The sequence below is a fragment of the Poeciliopsis prolifica genome, unplaced genomic scaffold (assembly GCF_027474105.1).
Source record: "Poeciliopsis prolifica strain line A6 unplaced genomic scaffold, Auburn_PproV2 SCAFFOLD037, whole genome shotgun sequence".
Taxonomy (NCBI): domain Eukaryota; kingdom Metazoa; phylum Chordata; class Actinopteri; order Cyprinodontiformes; family Poeciliidae; genus Poeciliopsis; species Poeciliopsis prolifica.
The window spans coordinates 2961685-2981519 of NW_026562412.1; the positions used below are offsets into that span (position 1 = coordinate 2961685).

At 37.3% G+C, this 19835-nt stretch overlaps 1 protein-coding gene across 4 annotated transcripts in view; it reads right to left on the reverse strand.

The window, feature by feature from the left end:
* stac (SH3 and cysteine rich domain) overlaps positions 1-19435 on the reverse strand; it is a 29328-nt gene extending 9893 nt beyond the window's left edge. Inside the window, exons 1-8 of one of the 4 annotated variants that reach the window (XM_055053471.1) lie at positions 19015-19421; positions 16190-16222; positions 12308-12641; positions 9378-9511; positions 4468-4549; positions 3619-3725; positions 620-701; positions 469-536 (exon numbers count right to left, since the gene is read on the reverse strand). In XM_055053471.1, coding sequence (XP_054909446.1) covers positions 469-536; positions 620-701; positions 3619-3725; positions 4468-4549; positions 9378-9511; positions 12308-12641; positions 16190-16222; positions 19015-19128 — 954 coding nt within the window. In that variant the 5' untranslated portion in view covers positions 19129-19421. Of the gene's footprint in view, positions 1-468; positions 537-619; positions 702-3618; positions 3726-4467; positions 4550-9377; positions 9512-12307; positions 12642-16189; positions 16223-19014 lie in introns of all 4 variants that reach the window. The other 3 variants (XM_055053475.1, XM_055053472.1, XM_055053474.1) reach the window with 3 other exon arrangements.
* Positions 19436-19835: the final 400 nt, after the last annotated feature.

Genomic DNA, 19835 nt, shown 5'->3' on the forward strand with positions numbered 1-19835 from the left:
GAAAAAAATATTTTTCCATAAAAGTTACATATCGCAGCTTTAACACATGAAACTAAACCGTAACAGAATTTCCGCCTGAAGGAGACGATAGAGAGGATGAAACTTAGCATCGTTCAGCAATGAAATATTCATCGCTGAGCTGCAGGAGGTGAGTCAGAGGCTTAACCTTTTTCCTTTCTGCAGCATGAGTTTTGCACCATCAGCACTGAATCCAAGCACAGCAAATGGCAGCAGACTGAAGGTCTAAAGGTCAAGGTTTGTCTGCGCTGCCACAGGGAAACGGTCACATCAGTTTGGTTTTGATTTGTCATAGATGGATGAAAACTGAATTTTTCCCCCCAAAGTCCGAGGAAATTTATCAGACAATCACAGTTGGTGTGAGGAAAGATTATTGGCCAAGAGTAAATTCTCATAAAAGTAGAAGTTTTCAGATAAAGAAAAATGTTTTCTTAGGAAGTAGTTTCTCACCGGTAAGTCATCGGCCTTTCTCTCTGGCAGGTACAAACACTCGGCTCCGTTCTGCATAACTGTGAAAACTAAGAAAACCAACAGAAAGTGACTCACTGCAGAAATGGAGTGGAAAACTGCAAGAAAACGAGTTCCTGGAACAGGTACTCACCGTCATCGCTGTGTTTTCTCGACAACTGTTGCCTACTGCTGTGAGCCACGACCTCCTCTGGGACGTTATCCAGATCGCTGGCCTAAAAGCAATTAATCAATATCTGAGTAAAGCGCAGCTATTTAAAGCACACATTGGTATTGACATGATGGCATTCTTAAGTGCTACCACAGATTCTCGATTTAGTTCTGGACTTTGACTGGGCCACTCTAACAGCAATAAATTAATCAAAATATTAATTAAAAGGCTTTAGATAATTTCTATTCTGAGGATCGATTTTTTTTAAGTTTAAATTATTTATGGATTCAGATTTCACAACAGGATATTACGCCTTTCGTAGGTATAAAAGAAATAGTAGTTAATTTTTGCCAAAGATTTTGAGATCAATCTCAGACATTTTATGGAAAAAGAACATTTATAAATTTCTGAGCTGCAAAGTTTTTTAATTTATGAGAAAACAAATTCAGAATTCTTCAGAATAATTTAAGAAATTTTCTAGAAACGTTCCTAAAAAGTTTTTAATAGCAAATTTCCATTTGTTCAAGCTCAGAAATTTCTAGAAAATTTGAGGTTGATCTCAAAATTTCTAAGATTTTTGGTAGAAATTTAGTTATTTTTTATTTTCTATCTAACAATCTAAACATCAGCATAACCTTATTTTCGCTACATTTGTCACTAAATATGGATAAAATATGTGCAAGTTAGTTCACCAAAGTCAGCGGTGGCCACATTTATGCTAATATGCTAATCTGCTATTTTGCTATATCAGAGCTAATTTTTAGCTTAATGCTTCCAAACTGTGAAAACAATTAGTGCACCCAACTTTACCTAAATGTTTTCAGATAAATTTTGAAACGCTAATTTACTTGACTGTTTTGTAAAATAAAGTTTGACATCTGTGTTTCAGTTTTGGTTCTTGACTCTTAGAAATTGAAGCACTTATGATGTTTATTTTCATGCACCAACAAATATGACACTAGATGGCAACAAAGTAACACATGTTAACAAATAGTATCAACATGGTTGAATTTAGCGCGCTAGCAATAACTTCTTCTAAATATTCTTTTGGTGTAGTGATTTAGCGTTAGCGCAGTTAGCGTTTGAGTTAGCGTTTGAGTTAGCCATTGCCTAATTTACAACAAAAAGTGCTAGAAAGTTGTTAAGCACCAAATACACATTGTTTAACAAACAGCTAACATTCAATGTCTCAACATGCCAGCAGAATGGCTGAAAAATCACCGTGAGAGAACGTAAAAATATTCACAACTTCAATCAAAAGCTGCCACAGAAAATTAATTCAAGACAGCGAGAACATAAAACCAGTCCTGACATTCGGCAACTTCTGAAGGGAGTTGGCTGGACTAGATTATCCTTAAGTGAATCAGTATAATGACACACCACACTTTTCAGATATTTAATTGTGCAAAACTAACAAAAAACAACCTTTCTTCAATGTCACAATTATGTCTGCTTGGCGTTCTGCTGAATGCAGTTTCAATGGAAACAATGAAGGGTTTTTAGCTGTGATGTAACAAAACAAAGTACGCAAAGGGGTGTGAATACTTTTACAAAGCGCAATAAGTAAACAAGTAAAGTTTCAAAGCACTAAGTGGCTCAAATTAATCTATTTTCTGTGCTGAACTACAGATGGGAGTAAACATGTCGTTTCCTAGTCTGCATTTGGAAGCTATTATCAGGCTCCTGCTGAGATCACATTGTCTCTAAAGTCTCCACACGCGCACACACACGCGCACACACACGCGCGCGCACACACAAACACACACACACACGCACACGCACACACACACACACACACACCCACGCATCTCTAACAGCTGCACAGGACAGCAGATGACGGCTGAAACCCAGCAGCTTTCAGACGTCATCATCCAGAGGCACGCGTCCAGATTCGGTTCACCTTACATTACGATATATACGGCGTGAGAGCAGATTCTGCATGCAGCAGCAAATCAGTCTGATTCATCTTCGGAGCGGTGACACCGCCGTTCGCAGTGACATCTTCCAGCAAGCCCGCCTGGGCCACACTGCCTTTATTGGTAGTGTTTGCAGCTCTGCAGCTTACAGATCTATCTAAACCATCGCGTCTGCAAAATTTACATGAAGCCCAAACAAAAGTAATGGTGCTTTCACACCAGCTCTGTTTAGTCCACTTCAAACTAACTCCAGTTTGTTTGTCTAGAAAGTTTGGTTCATTTGGGGAGGTGTGAATGTGTAATGGAACTTCAAAAAAAGCGAACTCTGACTCTGGTGCATTTTGAATGCATAAGCAGACTGGAAACCACTGCAAAAGCAGAAAGTGGACAACAGCGCAGGGCATTCTGGGTAAATACTACCAAAACAAACGTGCTAGCTTGGCACTTGCAGGACAAATTGTTTGTGGCCTTTAGCCAAACTCAAAAGAGAAATCCTCCAACGTTTGCACTCACACATGAAGATGAGCAAAGATAAACCCGCACACCTTTGAAAAGCACAAATTGAGCCTCCTGCACAACAAACAAGAACACAGCAAGTGGTTTCTGGATGGTAAGTTAACAACAAAACACTGTTTCTCTTTTCCAGCGGCCATTGTACAGCGCATGCAGCGGTAAAACCAGCTGACCAAATGTTCTGTAACTCAGCTTGGGTTCACTGGGGTTGGTAGGAAACGGGGTCTGCTGATTTGTGACGTTACATTTTGGTTTTGGTTTTTGGAACGGCTCATTTTCCAAACATCAAAAAAAAATTAACTTATTGTCAAAAAATGGTTGGATGTTGGTTTGTTTTAAGCAGTTGGTCTGTTTCTAGAAGTGTTTTTGTACTTCCAAACGGAAGCGAAAAAATTATATTTTTCATAATTTGTCCTCTTTAAAGGGCTTGATTTGTTTCAGAAAACCGCAGCAGCTGAAAAATGTAACAAATGTTGCAATTCCAGTCCCAAATCGAACTGACATCACCCTACAGCTCTAGATATCACATGAAGCCAAGTATTGGGTTCTTACTGAGTTTCTGTGTGGAGAATCTGAGCCGCTTGCCCTCTTGGCCTTTTGTGCCAGAGACGTCCCAAACCTCAGGGCTTCATAAACTGGGTCCACCTTATTCCCACAGGCTTTGGAGCAAAACACAAGATACAAGATAAGCTGAGGAGCAAACAAATATGAAGCTTTCATCTCGGCCAAGTGGTTTTTCCATAAAGGCATAAACATTAAACGGCAGATAAACTCTGTAATCTGTGCAATTAGATATACAGCAAAGTGTAAACACACAGAAGCAGAGGTGGGCAGAGTATTCAAAACGTGGACTCAAGTAACATCAGCAATACTTCGACATATTTTCACTCAAGTGAAAGGAAAAGTACCTTTTTTATGAGTAAAAAAGTATTTGGTAAAAAGTCTAGTCACATACTGAGCAACTGATCAAACCATTAATCATTTACTATTTAAAAATTACATAATCAGACAAACCAAATGATAAAATTATGCAGAAATGTTGGTACTTTTAAGATCAAAATGTAAATAAGTCATATAAATACATATTTTTACAAAATAAAATCAGACAAAAGTAAAAACTTTCAATTTCTTTCAACACTTATGAAACTTTAATAAAAACTTAATTCAGTTAAGTTACTCAGTGGGTAAAATGTCCAGAAATCAGGCTGAAGTAAGAATAGTTAGATGATATAATCTGTCTAGCTCGCTGGACAGATTATTAATCCCATGTGGGAAATTGTTTTGCTACAGCAGGGACAACAACTAGAAAGTAAAAATCCTCCTATCAGTATTTTCTAAATGTAACTGAGTAAATGTAACTAGTTACTTCCCAGCTCTGTGTATAAGATGTTTGAATCTCACCGATGGGCATGACTTCTTTAATGCAGCCGTATTGTTCCTGGTTCAGCAACGGAGAGCTGTAGTATCGGCGAAAACCTTTGGGCTGTAGAAGAGGAAAACAGTGAGTCAAAATATGTCGATCTGACAAACCATAATCATTAAATTTAACATAAAAAATTCCTGAAGTCTTGAAATATTTGGATTTTTGATAAAGTTGTGGAGAGAGGTGTTTTTGTCCATAGAAAGCCGTCCATCTGTGCAGCAAATGCGACCCATTTTCTCACTTGAAAAAAGAGAAAAAGGCAGACTGAACTCATCAAATCTTTTAGTCACCGTTTATCAGCCTATAAAAATGCGCAAATTAATAGAAATGTTGTGACAGCTACAAATAAAAAGCAGTTCAAGGGCAAAGTGGGTAACAGATGCTGGAGGGTGTGGCGCTGTTAGCCAAACGATGTCAGACTCGGACGTCACGCGCAGCACAGGGCCGCCCTGAGGCTAACCCGCAACGTCATTTCTACAAACTCAGATTTACCACGACATTAAACGGAAAAAAAATATCAGTGGCTACAGTTTAAAAAGGAAGCTCTATTTAGTGATTCCTAAGGTTGAAATGTGGACGGGTATCCAGCTAGAAAATGCTCAGAAAGTATTATCTCTCCTAAATATTCCTAGGAACAGTTTATGCATGCTTTCTGAAAGGTATATGACATGCAAATCACATGTCAGAGCCAGAAACACCTAAAACCATTGAAAATCTAAAAACAAACATGTATAAATTACCCTTTTATTGCTATAATAAGCAGATTAGAAATTCTAAAAACTCTTGTCATATGAAAGAGAGCTGCTCTAAAACAGGAGGGCTCTGCAGGACATGGACATAGAAATTTATCACAATATTGTATTAATAATTAATCATATTAATAATATCAACATTGTGATAATAATAATAATGAAAAAATCTATTTATAGCTTTTAATTTTTAGATGTGACCATATATAGCAAAATAAACACAAATATTGCTGTTATAAAACATTCCCATCTTCAGGATGCAGTTTACAGAGCACTTCAAAAAGTAACTCAATTTAATCATACTTTTTAATTTTCTTTATTTATAATAATACAGTCAGTTATTTTTAAACATCGTTAATTGGAATTTTTCTCATCACCTAGCAACCCCAGTAGAGTTCCGCTTGTTACCTAGCAACCCCAGTAGAGTTCCGCCCGTTACCTAGCAACCCCAGTAGAGTTCCGCCCGTTACCTAGCAACCCCAGCAGAGTTCCGCCCGTAACCTAGCAACCCCAGTCAAGCTAAAAGATTGTCAGTAAAGACTGACATGCTTTGTTTTGCTGAGACGAATCCTGACCTGTTCAGAGAAGCATAGTAAGTCACCCTTAAACAGCCAACATAACTTATGTTTAAAAGCTTCTTTTTAGAGAAATTATTCAGATTTAAAAAACAGGAAGTCACTTTTCATTCTTTGGAGGAAACCTGAAGGAAGCTGTGAAGATGAGCAGGAGGTGTTGCTCTTTATGTTTGTGACAAAACATTCCTCACACAAAAAAAACAACAACTGAAGAATGAATCACTGATTTTCATCATGAGCAGCGCCGTGAATTAATTTGGTTCCTTTTCAAATCATGACGCTGCAGATATTGTCCAACATGTGAACGGCTGTCAGGATCCGAGACTGAAGCAGTGACTCACAAATCAACTGTTGGCTTATGTTAACAGGAAATACAACATTTAACCGTCAGAGAAAAAAAGTCTTCAAAGTATGAAACAAATATTTCTCAGAGACTTTTTACTGTTTTTCAAAGTGAATAATTTTAAAATCAACTTTTCAGCCACCAAAAAAACAAACATTTGAGTCACAGTTCAGATCCATTTTCATGTATGGATTCTGTCCTGGCAAATTGTGTTTATTTCTTGAGAAATAATTTTCACATCAAAATTACACACTTTTCCAAACTCAGGTTCTTAGTAATTTTAAATGTAAAATATATGTATACACATATATATCTGCATTTAGTATCTGTATAGTAGAAGGAAAGAAACAAACCAATGAGGTCTTCCTGAATTATGTGAAACTTTCAATGAGTTTTCGTCAAGAGCCACATTTCTGCAGGTAATTCACCACAGAGAGCTTTTACATTTCAGGATAGGGTGCCAGTCTGCTAGGTCTCTATGGTATTCTTGCTTTATCTTTGTCATCTTTAGATAAATATTTTCATTTTATGACTTCAGGTTGAAACTGGAGGCTTTTCTCTGGTTTTTTGTTACTTCACACATCGATACCTGAAACCCAAGTCTGTCGCAATAAATCAATTAATTACATGATAAATTTAGACAAAATTGACAATTTCTATTTGGACAAAAAAACATAAAATTGAATCCCATTTTAATACAGTTGAAAATTGCTGCAAAAATCCTACCTTGCCCTTTTGAGTGTGTTCCCCGTCTAAGCTGAATGATCAATATATTTTCAAATGCAATTTTCCTTGTAGAGATTTTAAAATACATTTTAGATATTTTAGTTTTGTTTTGCTGTTTATTTATGTGGGATATTTGAAATGTTTTCCATTTCCAGCATCAAGAGTTCTTAAGGAAATTATTTTCTTTCTTTTTCTTTTCAACTCTTAAGTGGAAAAGAGTCTCGAAAAGACAATAATATTGTTTATCGCAATAATTTCTGGAACAATTTATCGTCTCGTAGTTGTTGAGTTTTAAAAACTACACCCTGCTCTCCAAAGCTGTCAGTTTTTGTTTTTTGCAGAGCTTATTGGCAAAATAAGTTTCAGCTTTAATGCAGCTTTGGAGCATGAAGTCACTCGCTTTTCTACTGGCTGCATTCAGTTAGCCAAGAGAAACAAGCATGGCAGCAAACGCATCCAAGTTTAGAGTTTGCTGAATTTAGAGCTGCACTCCTCTGGGGAAACTTCCCTTTATATGCTTGACCTTTCAACCTGATTTTCCACTCCTGAGAGCTGGTCATATCTGCGAGCTTCATCCCAGGGAAAAACATAGCAGGGGGGAAAAGCAGAACGCAAAGGCTGTGTTGTTGATTTTACGGCTGCATCGTTTCCATATGACATTTATTCCCTTTTATCTTGTTTGACACCAACTCAGCGTACTCCAAATGTTCCTAACTGGTTCCAGTTATTGTTGCATAATGGAGACAACAGAGGAGCATTAAAGGGGGGGAGGTAATCATAAATTGTACGACTTTAAAGGCCTGCAGCGGCTGAGGTGCAGTGTGCAGGATGACAATGAAAAATGCTTCTCTGTCTTGACGAAAACACCAGGACCACCCTGACAAACGCATCCCTCAGCCAGAAGATCTTATTTTAATACAGGATATAAATGATCCACAGAGATAAAAGTTGTGACACATTCTTTCCAGATCTTTGTTTTTAACTCTTAAGAAAATGGCCTACAAGTTGAATCACTTCATGGTCTACAAAAACAGTGACAAAGACTTTCCTGGGAGTAAAATTCCTGAGCAAAGTGTTTTAAGGTTACACACTCACTGCTACTGAGGCGTTTCGGATCACGGGACAATAACTCTGACTCAGCTGAGGAGAATCTACACATTTACAGAAATAATGGAGCTAAAATTTAGCAAAACTGTCAATAGTTTCATCATGAAGGACATAAACGAAGCCTCACTGCAGACAGTTTAAGTATGTTATTAATGAATCAGTCAACAAAAGCAGAAATTAAGTTTACGCTGCTTAGTTGTCCAGTTTGAGCCACAAACTTTAATATGTTTATTGGGATTTTATGAGACAAAGCAACACGAAATACTTTATATTTATGAAGTAAGAAGAGAAGGTGAATTCTTTCACAGGTAAAAATGTGAAAAGTAACATTCATATTCGTGAATCAATAAGAACAGAAATTTATGACTCCACGGAGATGAATCTCAGGTACAACAGCAGCCTTAAAGGTGACCTGTTTTTAATTTTGTTTGGGGTCAATAAAGGATCCAGAACTTTCATAAAAACATTTTTTAAAGTCTTTTTTTTTTTACATATTTGTTCAAATTATCATCATGATAATCTGAAAAAAAGTATGGTTTGAGGCTGATAATCTGGGAAAAAAAACCTACTCTGCCTTTTCCCAGTGCTAACTATAAACAACCAATCAGAGTCAGGAGGCGGGTTTTAGTGCTGTCAATCAAGCTCTCTTCCTTCCTCTCTTCTTAAGGCCAGTTAGCATAAAATCCAATGATGACGGAGAGACAGTTTTTCTGTAACAGTCAGTTGTTCCTTTGCCATTAGCACATAAACCAGGCATACATGAGCTTGATTGACAGCGCTAAAACCCTCCTCCTGGCTCTGTTTGGTGGTTTTTCATAATAGCGTTGGGAAAAGGTGGAGGAGGTCGATCTTTTCACAGAGTATCTGTCTCGTATTGTCCTGGGATCTGGGTAAATATTTCTTTGTAAAAGTTGCAGCTTTAAAGGAGTGAACACTTTTATTCAGCTGAATGTTTTCCATCTGCATTTTGATCCTGCCATTCCAACCTGTGGACAAACTTCATTATTTCAGGAATCCAAACCATTTGACTTCCTGTTGATGTCATGCACATTAAACTGGCTCATGATCTTTGATAAGCAGCCGGAGGGCCGTCGCGTTTGTCTTTATGAAGGGGAGCTCAGTGTTTTTAGACGAGGAGCTGCGCTGCTCTTATCTAACGCGGATGATATAACGACGATGAGGAGATGACGGCGGTGGTCACAGATGCGCTGGCACACTGACACATTAAGTGTGATTTCTGAATAAGCACATTCTGGTGGGAAAAAGACACTTTTCATATTTCAACGTGTCTGTTTTGGTTGCCGTCGCTGTGTTGACTGACTTCCTGGGGCTCAGAGGCTCCCAAACTGGTAAAAGTGCATTCATGCGCCATGCGGTCTGCGTCTCACCAGTTTCCCCATGCACCGCTGCTGGCCGACTCCGTTCTCACATTTGTGGTGCAGGCTCATCTTGCAGGCTTTGCAGCGCAGGCCATGCTTCGCCGTGTTTCCTGCCAGGAACACCACGTGCTTGGCTGTTGTTCCTGATGCAAACAAAATGGAGGGAAAACAGTTTAGACAAAAAATCCACTTAAAGCCAGAGAACCTGGAAAAGACTTTTCCAGATGCCGTCAGTATTCATGTCTGAAAATGTAGTTATGCAGTGGTGAAGACTAGGGGAGCAGAGAGGATTGAAGAATATCTATTCTAATATTTAACAATGTAAGATTAGCTGCTTTTCTATTATAAATGTGTGCAAAACTTTGGCAACATTCTGCTAATGTCGAAAAAACACATTTTCATAATTGCATTGTCTCCATTGAATAACAAACGCAATATAAAATGAATAAGTTTGTTTTTGCAATAAGTCATTAAAAAACATGCAGCTCCATCATCTTAAAACTTCTTCCTGTCGCATTCTTCATCGTTTCCACCAGTAGAAACATCTGGTTGTTGATCATGTGATTCGCGATGTGAAAAAAGTTTTTTATTGCAATTTTGCAACCACCTCATCTTAGCACCAAATGTTTTTATGAAAAAAAAACCGTTTTTTTTTTTTTTGGTGCATTTTCATAAAGAAAATCAACTTTCAAAATGTCAGATTGCACAATTATATGGTCACTGGAAACACATCTGGTCTCTGGTTCTGCAGAACTGTTTGCCAGGATTACATGACTTATAATTCTGTATCACAAATAGCAAACCACTTTTTAAAAAATAGCAAAATAACTTAAATTCCTTTGCTTATTTTTCTGTGAAATCCATGTTAAAACTTTCTAAAGGTTTAGTAGATTGGTAAAATGTTTAAATCTGAAACGATTAATTAGATTAATTGTGATTAATCAATTATTGACAGATCTGTCAACAAATTTAACAATCAAACAAACATTAAGTGGAATGTGCAGACTTTAAAAACATCAGTTGCTGAAAGAAGGACATACACATACAGGTAATTAAGCCACAACTGTACAAAATATATATACATTTTAATTTAAGAAAGAAAAAGTCTTTGCATGAATGTTTTAGGAAGAACTCAACTCGCATAACTCGAGCTTCACCTGCTTTTTGGTTTTAGTCGACATCCACGGTTTAAGAAAACTAAAGAAAGTAAAACTCTTTAGTTGGTTTGCACATGTTTCAGTGAGATGGAGCTTCACACATCATCACCACAACAACACCAGCAGCAGCAGAAGCAATGCACAAAACTTGCAGCATTTTTTCACTTAAAATTAGATCAAGTAATTATGTCCTTTAACGAGAACCTCGTGTTTCACACCCCAGGTCAGCGGATCTTTAATAAAGGAAACCTTTTAGGATTAAGCTGTTAGTCTGTCTCTGAGGAAACTGAGGACAGGAAGTCAAATATTTTCTCATTAGGAAACTTTTATGCTGACCTGAGAGAATAAACTCCAGAAATGTTCCTTTCTTTGAGGATAAATTCCTCTGAGCATTTAAAACTTAAATGAAGATGATCGTCTTCACCTGAGAAATCGATTGATCACGATTAATCAGATTTTCTCAGTTAATCATGATTAATCAATTATCAATTACTAATTGTCTGTTTATTGTCTGTTTTATTTGTTTCAGTGTGCAGCACATTGGCTCACAGAAACATCAACTAATTTAGAATTTATTAGTTAATTGGCTCATAAAGACTCAAAGCAGAACCTATTCAGAGCAATAATTAAGCTAAAGTTGTACAAAATAAACACATATACGTTCCATTTCAGATAAAAACATTTTTATCAATAAACATGTTTTACCCAAAACTCCTCAAGCGGCCGTTTTTGTTTCACCTGGTTCAAGTTCACTATAGGAAATGCATTTTATTTTTAAACCCTAAAATGTTTAATTTCTTATTTACAAAAAAAAATCAGTTTTTTTTTTTTACATATTTTAATGTATTTCAAATATTGTATAAAAAGGCTAAAGTGGTTAAGTGAAAAATGAGTAAAATGTGCCAATTTGTAGCTGATTAATCGATTTCTAAAATAATCGCCAACCCTATCAATCTTTTGTTTAAGAGACGGAATAATTCAAACCCAAGTGTCGGTTTATCAGCTAGTAAAAATGGTGAAATATGCCCTTTAATGTTGTAACCACAGCATTTGGTTAATATGATAATTAATTCCTCAAACGAAATAGAAAACATTGAAAAGTTTCTATTTAAAGGCTCATTGAAGGCTGTTTTCAGAGTGGTTTACATGCTGATTAAAGGGACACATTTACATGTCTTTTTACCTTCTCAGTGCTTGCATTATGCAGTCATGTGTTCCTGACATAAGGCCTATCAATATTCATGGATTACAAGGATATCTGCTGCCAGAGAACTTGGCCTGTCTGGCGAGGGAAGGACAGATGGAGGGACTGGACTCAGGTTGGGCTGAATAATCTGTCAGATTGAGCTGCAGTTCTCTCATGTATTTATCAAATATCTTCTGTTGGAAGCTGAGGGGAAAAAACACTCAGCTGTTTTTTAGCAATAGGTTAATGTTTTCTGGTGTCTGGAAAATGAACAAACCTCAATGCAACGCCGTTACCTCGCAACCCAAGCAGAGAACCAGAACGTTTCGTTAGGTGGTTTTATCGCTGTATAATGGCTGCTGGAAAAAACTGGTGTTTTGTTGTTGACTTAACATCTGGAAACCACTTGCTGCATTCTTGTTGGTTTTGCAGAAGGCTCCACTTCTGCTTTTCAAAGACGTACAGTTGTATAATTGTGCATCTTTAGTAACCCATGCTAACCTGTTTAAGGAAACATCACAGGTTTCCTGTTAAGCCCCATCTCCTGCTCTCAGTTCTCATGGATCGTGTCAGCAGAGGCGGCGTTCTAACCATACCTACTATCATGTGGTTGCAGACGTCGCAGAACGTGGGCTTCTTGAAGATGTGCTCCATGAAGCAGTGTCCCGCCGAGTCCACCTGCAGCGGGTTGCGCGCCTGCGAGCGCGACGTCGGCGGCGGGGCGCTGGGGATGGCGGGCGGGACCGGAGGGATGGGCAGGCTGGTGGTGTGTGGCGGGGCCATCCCGATGTTGCAGAGATGGCCCGTGCTGCTGCTCACTTCCGAGAGGAGCTCCGTCTTGTTCTCGCTGCTGTTCCGGAAGAAGTTGTCGGCGCTCTTGCTGCGGATGCTTTTCGTCTTGAAGGAAAGCGAGCGTTTGAGTCTCTGCAGCTGGAAGACGAGAGAAGATGAAAATGTAGAGCAGGTTTGTTTTACTAAACGACCCCGATATGGACTGCATTTCCAGTAACCAGATAATGGTCATGCTTGTTACTGGTTTTCTATTTGTTGACGTTATGGTGTCTTTTCTGACTTTATATTTTTGTGTTTTTATGAAGAAAAGCTCGCCTTGCGGCTGAAATCTGCTATACAAATAAAGTTCGCTGATTGATTGATGATCGCTCAATTTGACATTTAGAAAATATATTTGCTTATTTACACTGCAAAACAAAATATTGCCAAATATTTTTGTTCTAGTTTCTACAGCAACTATCTAATTCCTGCTCTTTCTGTAACGCTGCCTTCAGGAAGTCATGATAACATGGTTCATTTATTAACCCTTTAACCAAGATTTTATCAACGTTTCGCTGAGAAGTCAGAATAATGACCTCAGCAGATGCACCGTTCAGCCAGGTGTTTGCTAATTGCTGCTGGCTAGTCTAAAGGAGCAGCTCTTCTAATTGGAAACTGAAGCTCTGAGGAGGAGCTTTGCCATCGAAGGCGGGGCTAAGTCCTCCCAGGCGTTCTGCACATTGTTGCCATGGAGAATCAAACCATTGTATTTTTTAGACTTTATTGGTGTTTAGGTTTTGTTAAAAATGTTTTCCAATAAAAAATAATTTGCGAGACATATTTTAAAATTTCCTCTCAACTTTAAACATTTTTAACAAAAAAGAAACAGCTTGTTGGGCAGTTGTGGGATGTTTATAAGCAGATTTATTTGGTTAATGTCCATTTGAGAATCTGTGGCAAGACCTAAAAACTAAAGTTGAGCTTCAAACTTGAGCTTCAGCTGCTCCAAAAAAAAAAATTGGCCATTTGTTGTTCTCTGGATGTTGCAAATCTGGTGGAGATGCCCCAAAAGTTTCTAATCACGGTGAAAGAGTGTTGGAAAACAAATGCAACAACAAAAGGGCAAAAGTTCAATGGGTGAGAACACCTTTGCAGGGCACCATGCGCGTCTTCTCCTGCGTACAGATGCAATTTATCCAAAACACAATAAACTGCAGAGCTGCTAGCTGAATTAACACATTGTGCACAGGCTGGTTTTGCTTGTCATTTTTCCTCAACATGGATGTGCAAATCATTCTGAGTCACTGCAGCTGGGCCATAGTGAATCAATTCCCTGGGTCACTCTGGAAACAATCAATTTACAGCCTTTCTCTATCATTACCACCCACACACACTTTCACAAACAAATCTACAACAGAAAACCTCCATGTTACATTAAATTACTTCTAAAAATAAACCTCATTTCCAGAAAAACTGGGAAGTTTTCTGAAATGCTTCAAAACCTGAAAGCGGTCTCAGTCCAGTATGAATAAATGTAGAATTTTGTGCCAGTGCAGACGGGCAAATGTAAATAATCAAGCAGTGGGAGTCCACAGAATATTAGCATGCAAAGACAAAAGCAACAAGCTAACATTACATTAGTGTGACCTTTGAGAAGATAAGAAATGACGCAAAATTACAAAATCTTACCGAGTATTTATGGTCTAATTTCTAGAGAAAATGTCTTATTACACTTGAATGAAGACAAAAACAAATTAAGAGTAAGTTTTAGAAAGTTATAGGAGTTTGCTTTAAGTCAGTGATTCTTTAACGCTGACGAAAAAGTTCTATCTTCTTTGGTAGATTATTTCCAAGACATTTTAAATTGTTAAAAGTCAAATAATCTGCCAATGAAACTTGTACTTTTTCCTCAATATTAAAGGATTATCGACTTAACATAAGCACCAATATCTTGCTGACAACTTAGTTTGTCAAGTGCATAAGGCATTTTAACCAGAACCTGGATCAACAATGTTTTATAAGATTTTTTTTTACAGTGAACTGATGTTTGCATGGATTAATTTGTATTTATTTTGATTTTCAGACTTTTCTATATTCCAGAAGTAATAAAGGAAAAGCAGGCAAGTGAAAAAAGCCATGCATTAGGGTTTGTGGCTTTGAGCTGATGCAGAAGCAAATGTGGAGCGTTTCATGCCGCCAGCTGCCAGAAATGTAGGGCTGGACAATAAATCAATAACGATAAATATTGTGATAAACACCTAACCAATATTAACAGTTAATAAATATGATATTCAACATATATTCACTGAAATCCCTTCTAGAACCAAATTGGTGGAATCAACCAATCAGCATTCTTTGGTTACCTAGCAACAACATGCTGAGTGAGTTGCGCAGTAGCGGTTTCATGTTTTGCTACAGTTTCTCATAACCACTTAAAAATAAAAAAACTTTGTAGAGTGAAAATTGCTGCTAAAACAGTAAAGGTTAGGCTATCATTTTTTCAGTATTTTAGATATTTAAAAACAAAACAAACAAAAAAATAAACGGATCAAGATTTATAAATATCGACTGATGTGAAACACTTGTGATGTGATACCAGCTCCAGAGATTCAGTTTCAGTGATTTCCATTCAAATATTTAGTTTAATATCAATGATCTTTTATTATAAATGCATTAAAATATGAACAGATAAAAATGCAATCATAAGCATGATACTGCCACTGCCATGCTTCACTCAGGAAAGGGTGAGTCCAAGGTGATCAGTGTTTAAATGTTTAATGCACAACTAAGAGATTTATTTACAACTTTCTCCCTGCCAGACACAGTAAATAAACATGCAAGTTTGTTAATTTGGTGGGAAAAATGTGAAAAATGTGAAGAATTTTTTGTGACTGCGACACGGCTTAAAAAAATAAATCTCATACCACAGCCAGTTTTCATTTCTTTACTAAAAATATAAATGATAAATGCTGAAAACAAACAGCATTTATATTTTTGAAAAGTCAATTTTACTTCCATCAATTCTTCTGTAAATGTTATGCTAAAGTATTATTATTTTTGTTTTATTACAAGAATATAGACGTAACATTGGCAGAAAAAGGATTTTACCAGATAAACAAAGAAATTGTTTTAATGAGAACAAAACTTTTCTAGAGTTATCTTGATCTGACTCAGTTCATGTGATTCTTATAATAAATAAGTTTAAAATTAATGCAATCAGAGCTAAAAAAAAAACAACAAAATCCTTAAAAAAACAGATAACAGCTTTTGTTGTGCATATTTTGATTTTTGATTCAATTTAAATGCTCATTTTCTTCCATTTTGAAAACTTCCCAACTTGTCTGGTGATGCAGTTGGTAGATTGATCATTATTTGTGTAATTCTATCATCCATCTTCTTTTTGCTGTTGCAATGAATACAGAAGGAGAGGGAAATGCGTGCATGCAGCTCATGCATCAGGTTTATGGGACCCATCGTAAAGCAGGAAGGGTTAAACAAACCGCAGCTACTACTCACTGCTAAAGATTCAAATCTTGATCACGTGCAGAAGAAGTGCCATCTATAAGTATTTAACTGGATTCCTTACAGTGATTTAACCTTAAAAGCACTAAAAGTTAATAAACATGTTTTATGTACATGCATGCAGGTATGCTTTTATGTAATGAAGGCCTAAAATCAGCTGAGTTTACACAGGAGTGGAGGCTCACCTTGCGCTTCTGATGCTCAGGTCTCACAGTATTCTTAAAAGGAGGAATGAAAACACAGACACAGCTTTACTACGAGGGAACCTTTCTACTTTTTCTATCAACAAGACGTCAATAGAAACGTTTTAACTCAGATTAGCTTAAATCTGAGTTAAATCGTTTTAACTCAGATTTAAACTGACTGTCAGCACAGGTGAAGCTAAACTAGACCAGCTTTACTGGCATTTAGAGCGAGAGCTGCCCTGCTGGGTCCTGTGTGGGAGTTTTTGGGACAGGAGAGGAGAAGAGCGGACGACTGCAGCCCAATAATGTGCTGCTAATTGTAGGAGGCCGGCCAACATGTGACCCACATAGACAACGCCAGAGGCAGCGATAAATCTCTGCTGCTCGGCTTCCATCAGGAACAAGCAGAAAGTGCAAAACTACTTTAGGTTAGGCACAATTATTAGAGCCAAAATTAACCACTTTTCACTCTAATTTAAACAGGAAACTCCTTATAACTTGTTGATTCCATAAAACACAACGCAAAAAACTATAATTATATAAAGTAAGATAATAAAACACAAAGTTATAGAAGTTAAAATCAGTTTTGTAGCTCATCTGGCTCAATCTTAAAAACACAATTTTACCAAGTATTTATGTCTAGTCTAGTGTAAATATCTAAGAACACTTGAAATAAGAAAAATTAACTTATGAGTAACTTTGCAGACTTAAAGTCCACATGATTCCTCAATATTGATGAAAAAGCTCCACTGGAAAATTATTTAACTTATAGCAAAAAAGATTTCCACGTGTCATAAGTGAAATAATTTGTAGTTTTTCATCCATATTAAGAAATTATCCAGTTGAAAGGTTATCTACAAATTAGTTTTGTCTTATTCCAAGTGTTTTAAGATATTTCCACTTGAAACTAGACTAAAAATACTTGGTAAGATTTTGTGTTTTTGCAGCGTAGAGATGCAAATTATCAATTAATCAGTTCTAAGATTGATTTTTTGGATTAATTGATAAGTGGCCATTTTCTGTTGTATCTAAAGGGCCGACAGTCTTACAACATGAAGAGTTAAATTTATGCTGAATTTAACAAAAATATGATAAAACTTTAGCATCATTTTGTCAGCTGTATAAGAAAAATATTGGTTTTCTAAATGTGAACTTCTTAATTTGCTGAATAAAAAAAAAAAAGGTGAAAAGAATAAAATATGTGAAACACAAAGTTTGTGGAGTTGAAGCTTTTCTCATTAACTTTTTAAGAAGAAGCTGAAACTGCTCCGAAAAGCAGCTCACCTGGATGAAACGTGATCTCAGGCGAAATTTGAGGAAACTCTGTTTAAAAGTGTTTATATTTTTGAACAGAATCGCTTGATGTGCATTTCGAACTCCAAACCGGATTCCTTTCCGTTCTGGTTTGGCCGCCATCTTTGTTCTAGTATCAACGGCTCCGATTAAGGATGACCAAACGACAACACTGAAAGAAGGTCTAAAGTTATTAGTTAATCTATTGGAACTAATTTTAACCTGATAAACCATTAATTAACAATTACTGGAACAATGAAGGGGGTTATTTTTTAAATGAACCAGTGTTTTTCTAAAATCTAACGTCTGACCTCCAAGCATGCAGACACTCACCGTCATGACTTATTAAACAGAGATGAAGTTCGTTAACGTTCAACCTGCTGCTTTCTACTTAAAAGCACCGACTAGCAGATCATTAATAGGGCTGCCACATAACACGTTTCAGTACTTAATAAACTACAAGAAATTATTTGGTTGTTCTAACAGTTAATTGGTAAATTAGAAAAATGGCCCATTCTGCAGATTTTTCATTTAACCACTGAAGCTTATTTTACACAATATTTAAAAACATGCTTAAAAGTGCTAATAAACAATTACATTTCTTTCAGTGCAGTGAAGAGCTGATCTATTAAATACGTTTTCAATTAACAAATTAATAATTGGATAGGAGAATTGTACATAATTTGAATCAGGTGAAGCTAAAACTATGTCACTTGAGAACTTCTGGGTGGAACATATTAACATAAAAATATTTTTTTTCATCTCAAATGCAAAGTCTGCATATTTTTTTGTACAGTTTTAGCTTAATTAGTGGTCTGAGTATGTTGTTCTTTCAGAAAATGTTATTTTTTAGTCTGTTGTCAATTATTAATCATTACTAAGTTAATTTCAGTGATAAATTAATCACGAATAATCCCATTACTCGTTAATCCCTACATTTTAGAAATAAATTCCTCTGACCGGTGAAGCTTGACCCAAACTGGGGCATCAACAGGAGAATGACAACAAACAGACAGGAATCTATAACAGAACCGCTGGAAAAAACAACCAAAGAGCTGCAACAGTCTAGTTAAAGTCTAGACTTTAAGCTTAAAGTCCATCAGTTTGGACTTTGAGGTTGGAATAAAGGGATATGAGAAATCCAAACAGAGAACTGCTAAAGAGAGATTTTACTCTCCATTTTGGGTTAATAAACAATAACTGCGGAATTGTTTGCTCTCATAAATTCAGATTCAGCCCTATAAAATTCAGATTTATGAGAGCAAATTCAGATTTATGAGAGCAATAAGCCCATTTTAAACCACTTTTGCTGCTTCCTAAAACCGCCAGGTTGGTGCATTTTCATCTATTAAATAATATTTCTGATTATTATGTCTGTCAGAATGAAACATAATTCCTCTCTGGTTTTAAAACTACTTTGAAACTCCTGCTGCTGTTCAGCTGATCGCAGCTGAACTGATTCGACAGAAGTTTCTTGTTTCTTGCATCCTGTTAAAACTCGGGTGTTGATGAGGAAATGGTTCCGGGCAGACCTTGGTTTCCTGCTGGCTGGCGCTCATCGTCGGGGATTTTGGATCTTCATCCTGGTCCTGCTCGTCCTCTTTGCCTCCGCTGTCCTCCTGCACTGCGTCGGCCGGCGGGATCATCCTCTCTTTCTGTGAGCTCTGTTTGAAAAAACGCTGCTGCCCTTCAGAGTGGAAAGCTGGTTTCCACTCCCACAACCCGAAACGGTCACAGCGAAGTCACCCAGAGCCGAGTGGCTCAGGAGGAGGAAGAGAGAAAGATCCGAGAGGAAATCAGCAGATGCGAGCGGAAAGAGGAGGTTTCCCAACTAAAGTGCGTCCCGCTTCGGCTCCAGCTGCGTGGCGTGGCGTGGCGTCGTGCGTAAACCTCCCAAGACGTTCCCAAGAACACGCTGCGCGCTCTGCGCCTCGCAGCGCCCGATCCGGAGGCTTTAAGGGAAGATCCGGACGGGAAGGAGGAGAAACGCGACGTCGTCACTGCGTGTTGTCAAGATGTGAACTTCCAGAACACGGAGGCAACACGCCCACTATAAACACGGGCAGCCCACTCCACGCGTGGCTCGTTACTGAATACACTTTAACTTTTACCATGACTTCAGTTCTGGTTACATTGACAGATTCTGTTTTCCTTCATGGGATCAGAATCTTTAAGATGATTTTTGTTCAAAACTTATTTGATTTTTATGTCTGCAGCTTCTTGTCAGTGTTGGTGGTGAATAATGTGCACGAAATTTAAAGCAAATAAATGACTTGACCGTCATGTTTTTGTGCTAGAAAGCAGAGTACCCAGAAAGAACCAATCCATTCACAAGGAGAAACTGCAAACTGAA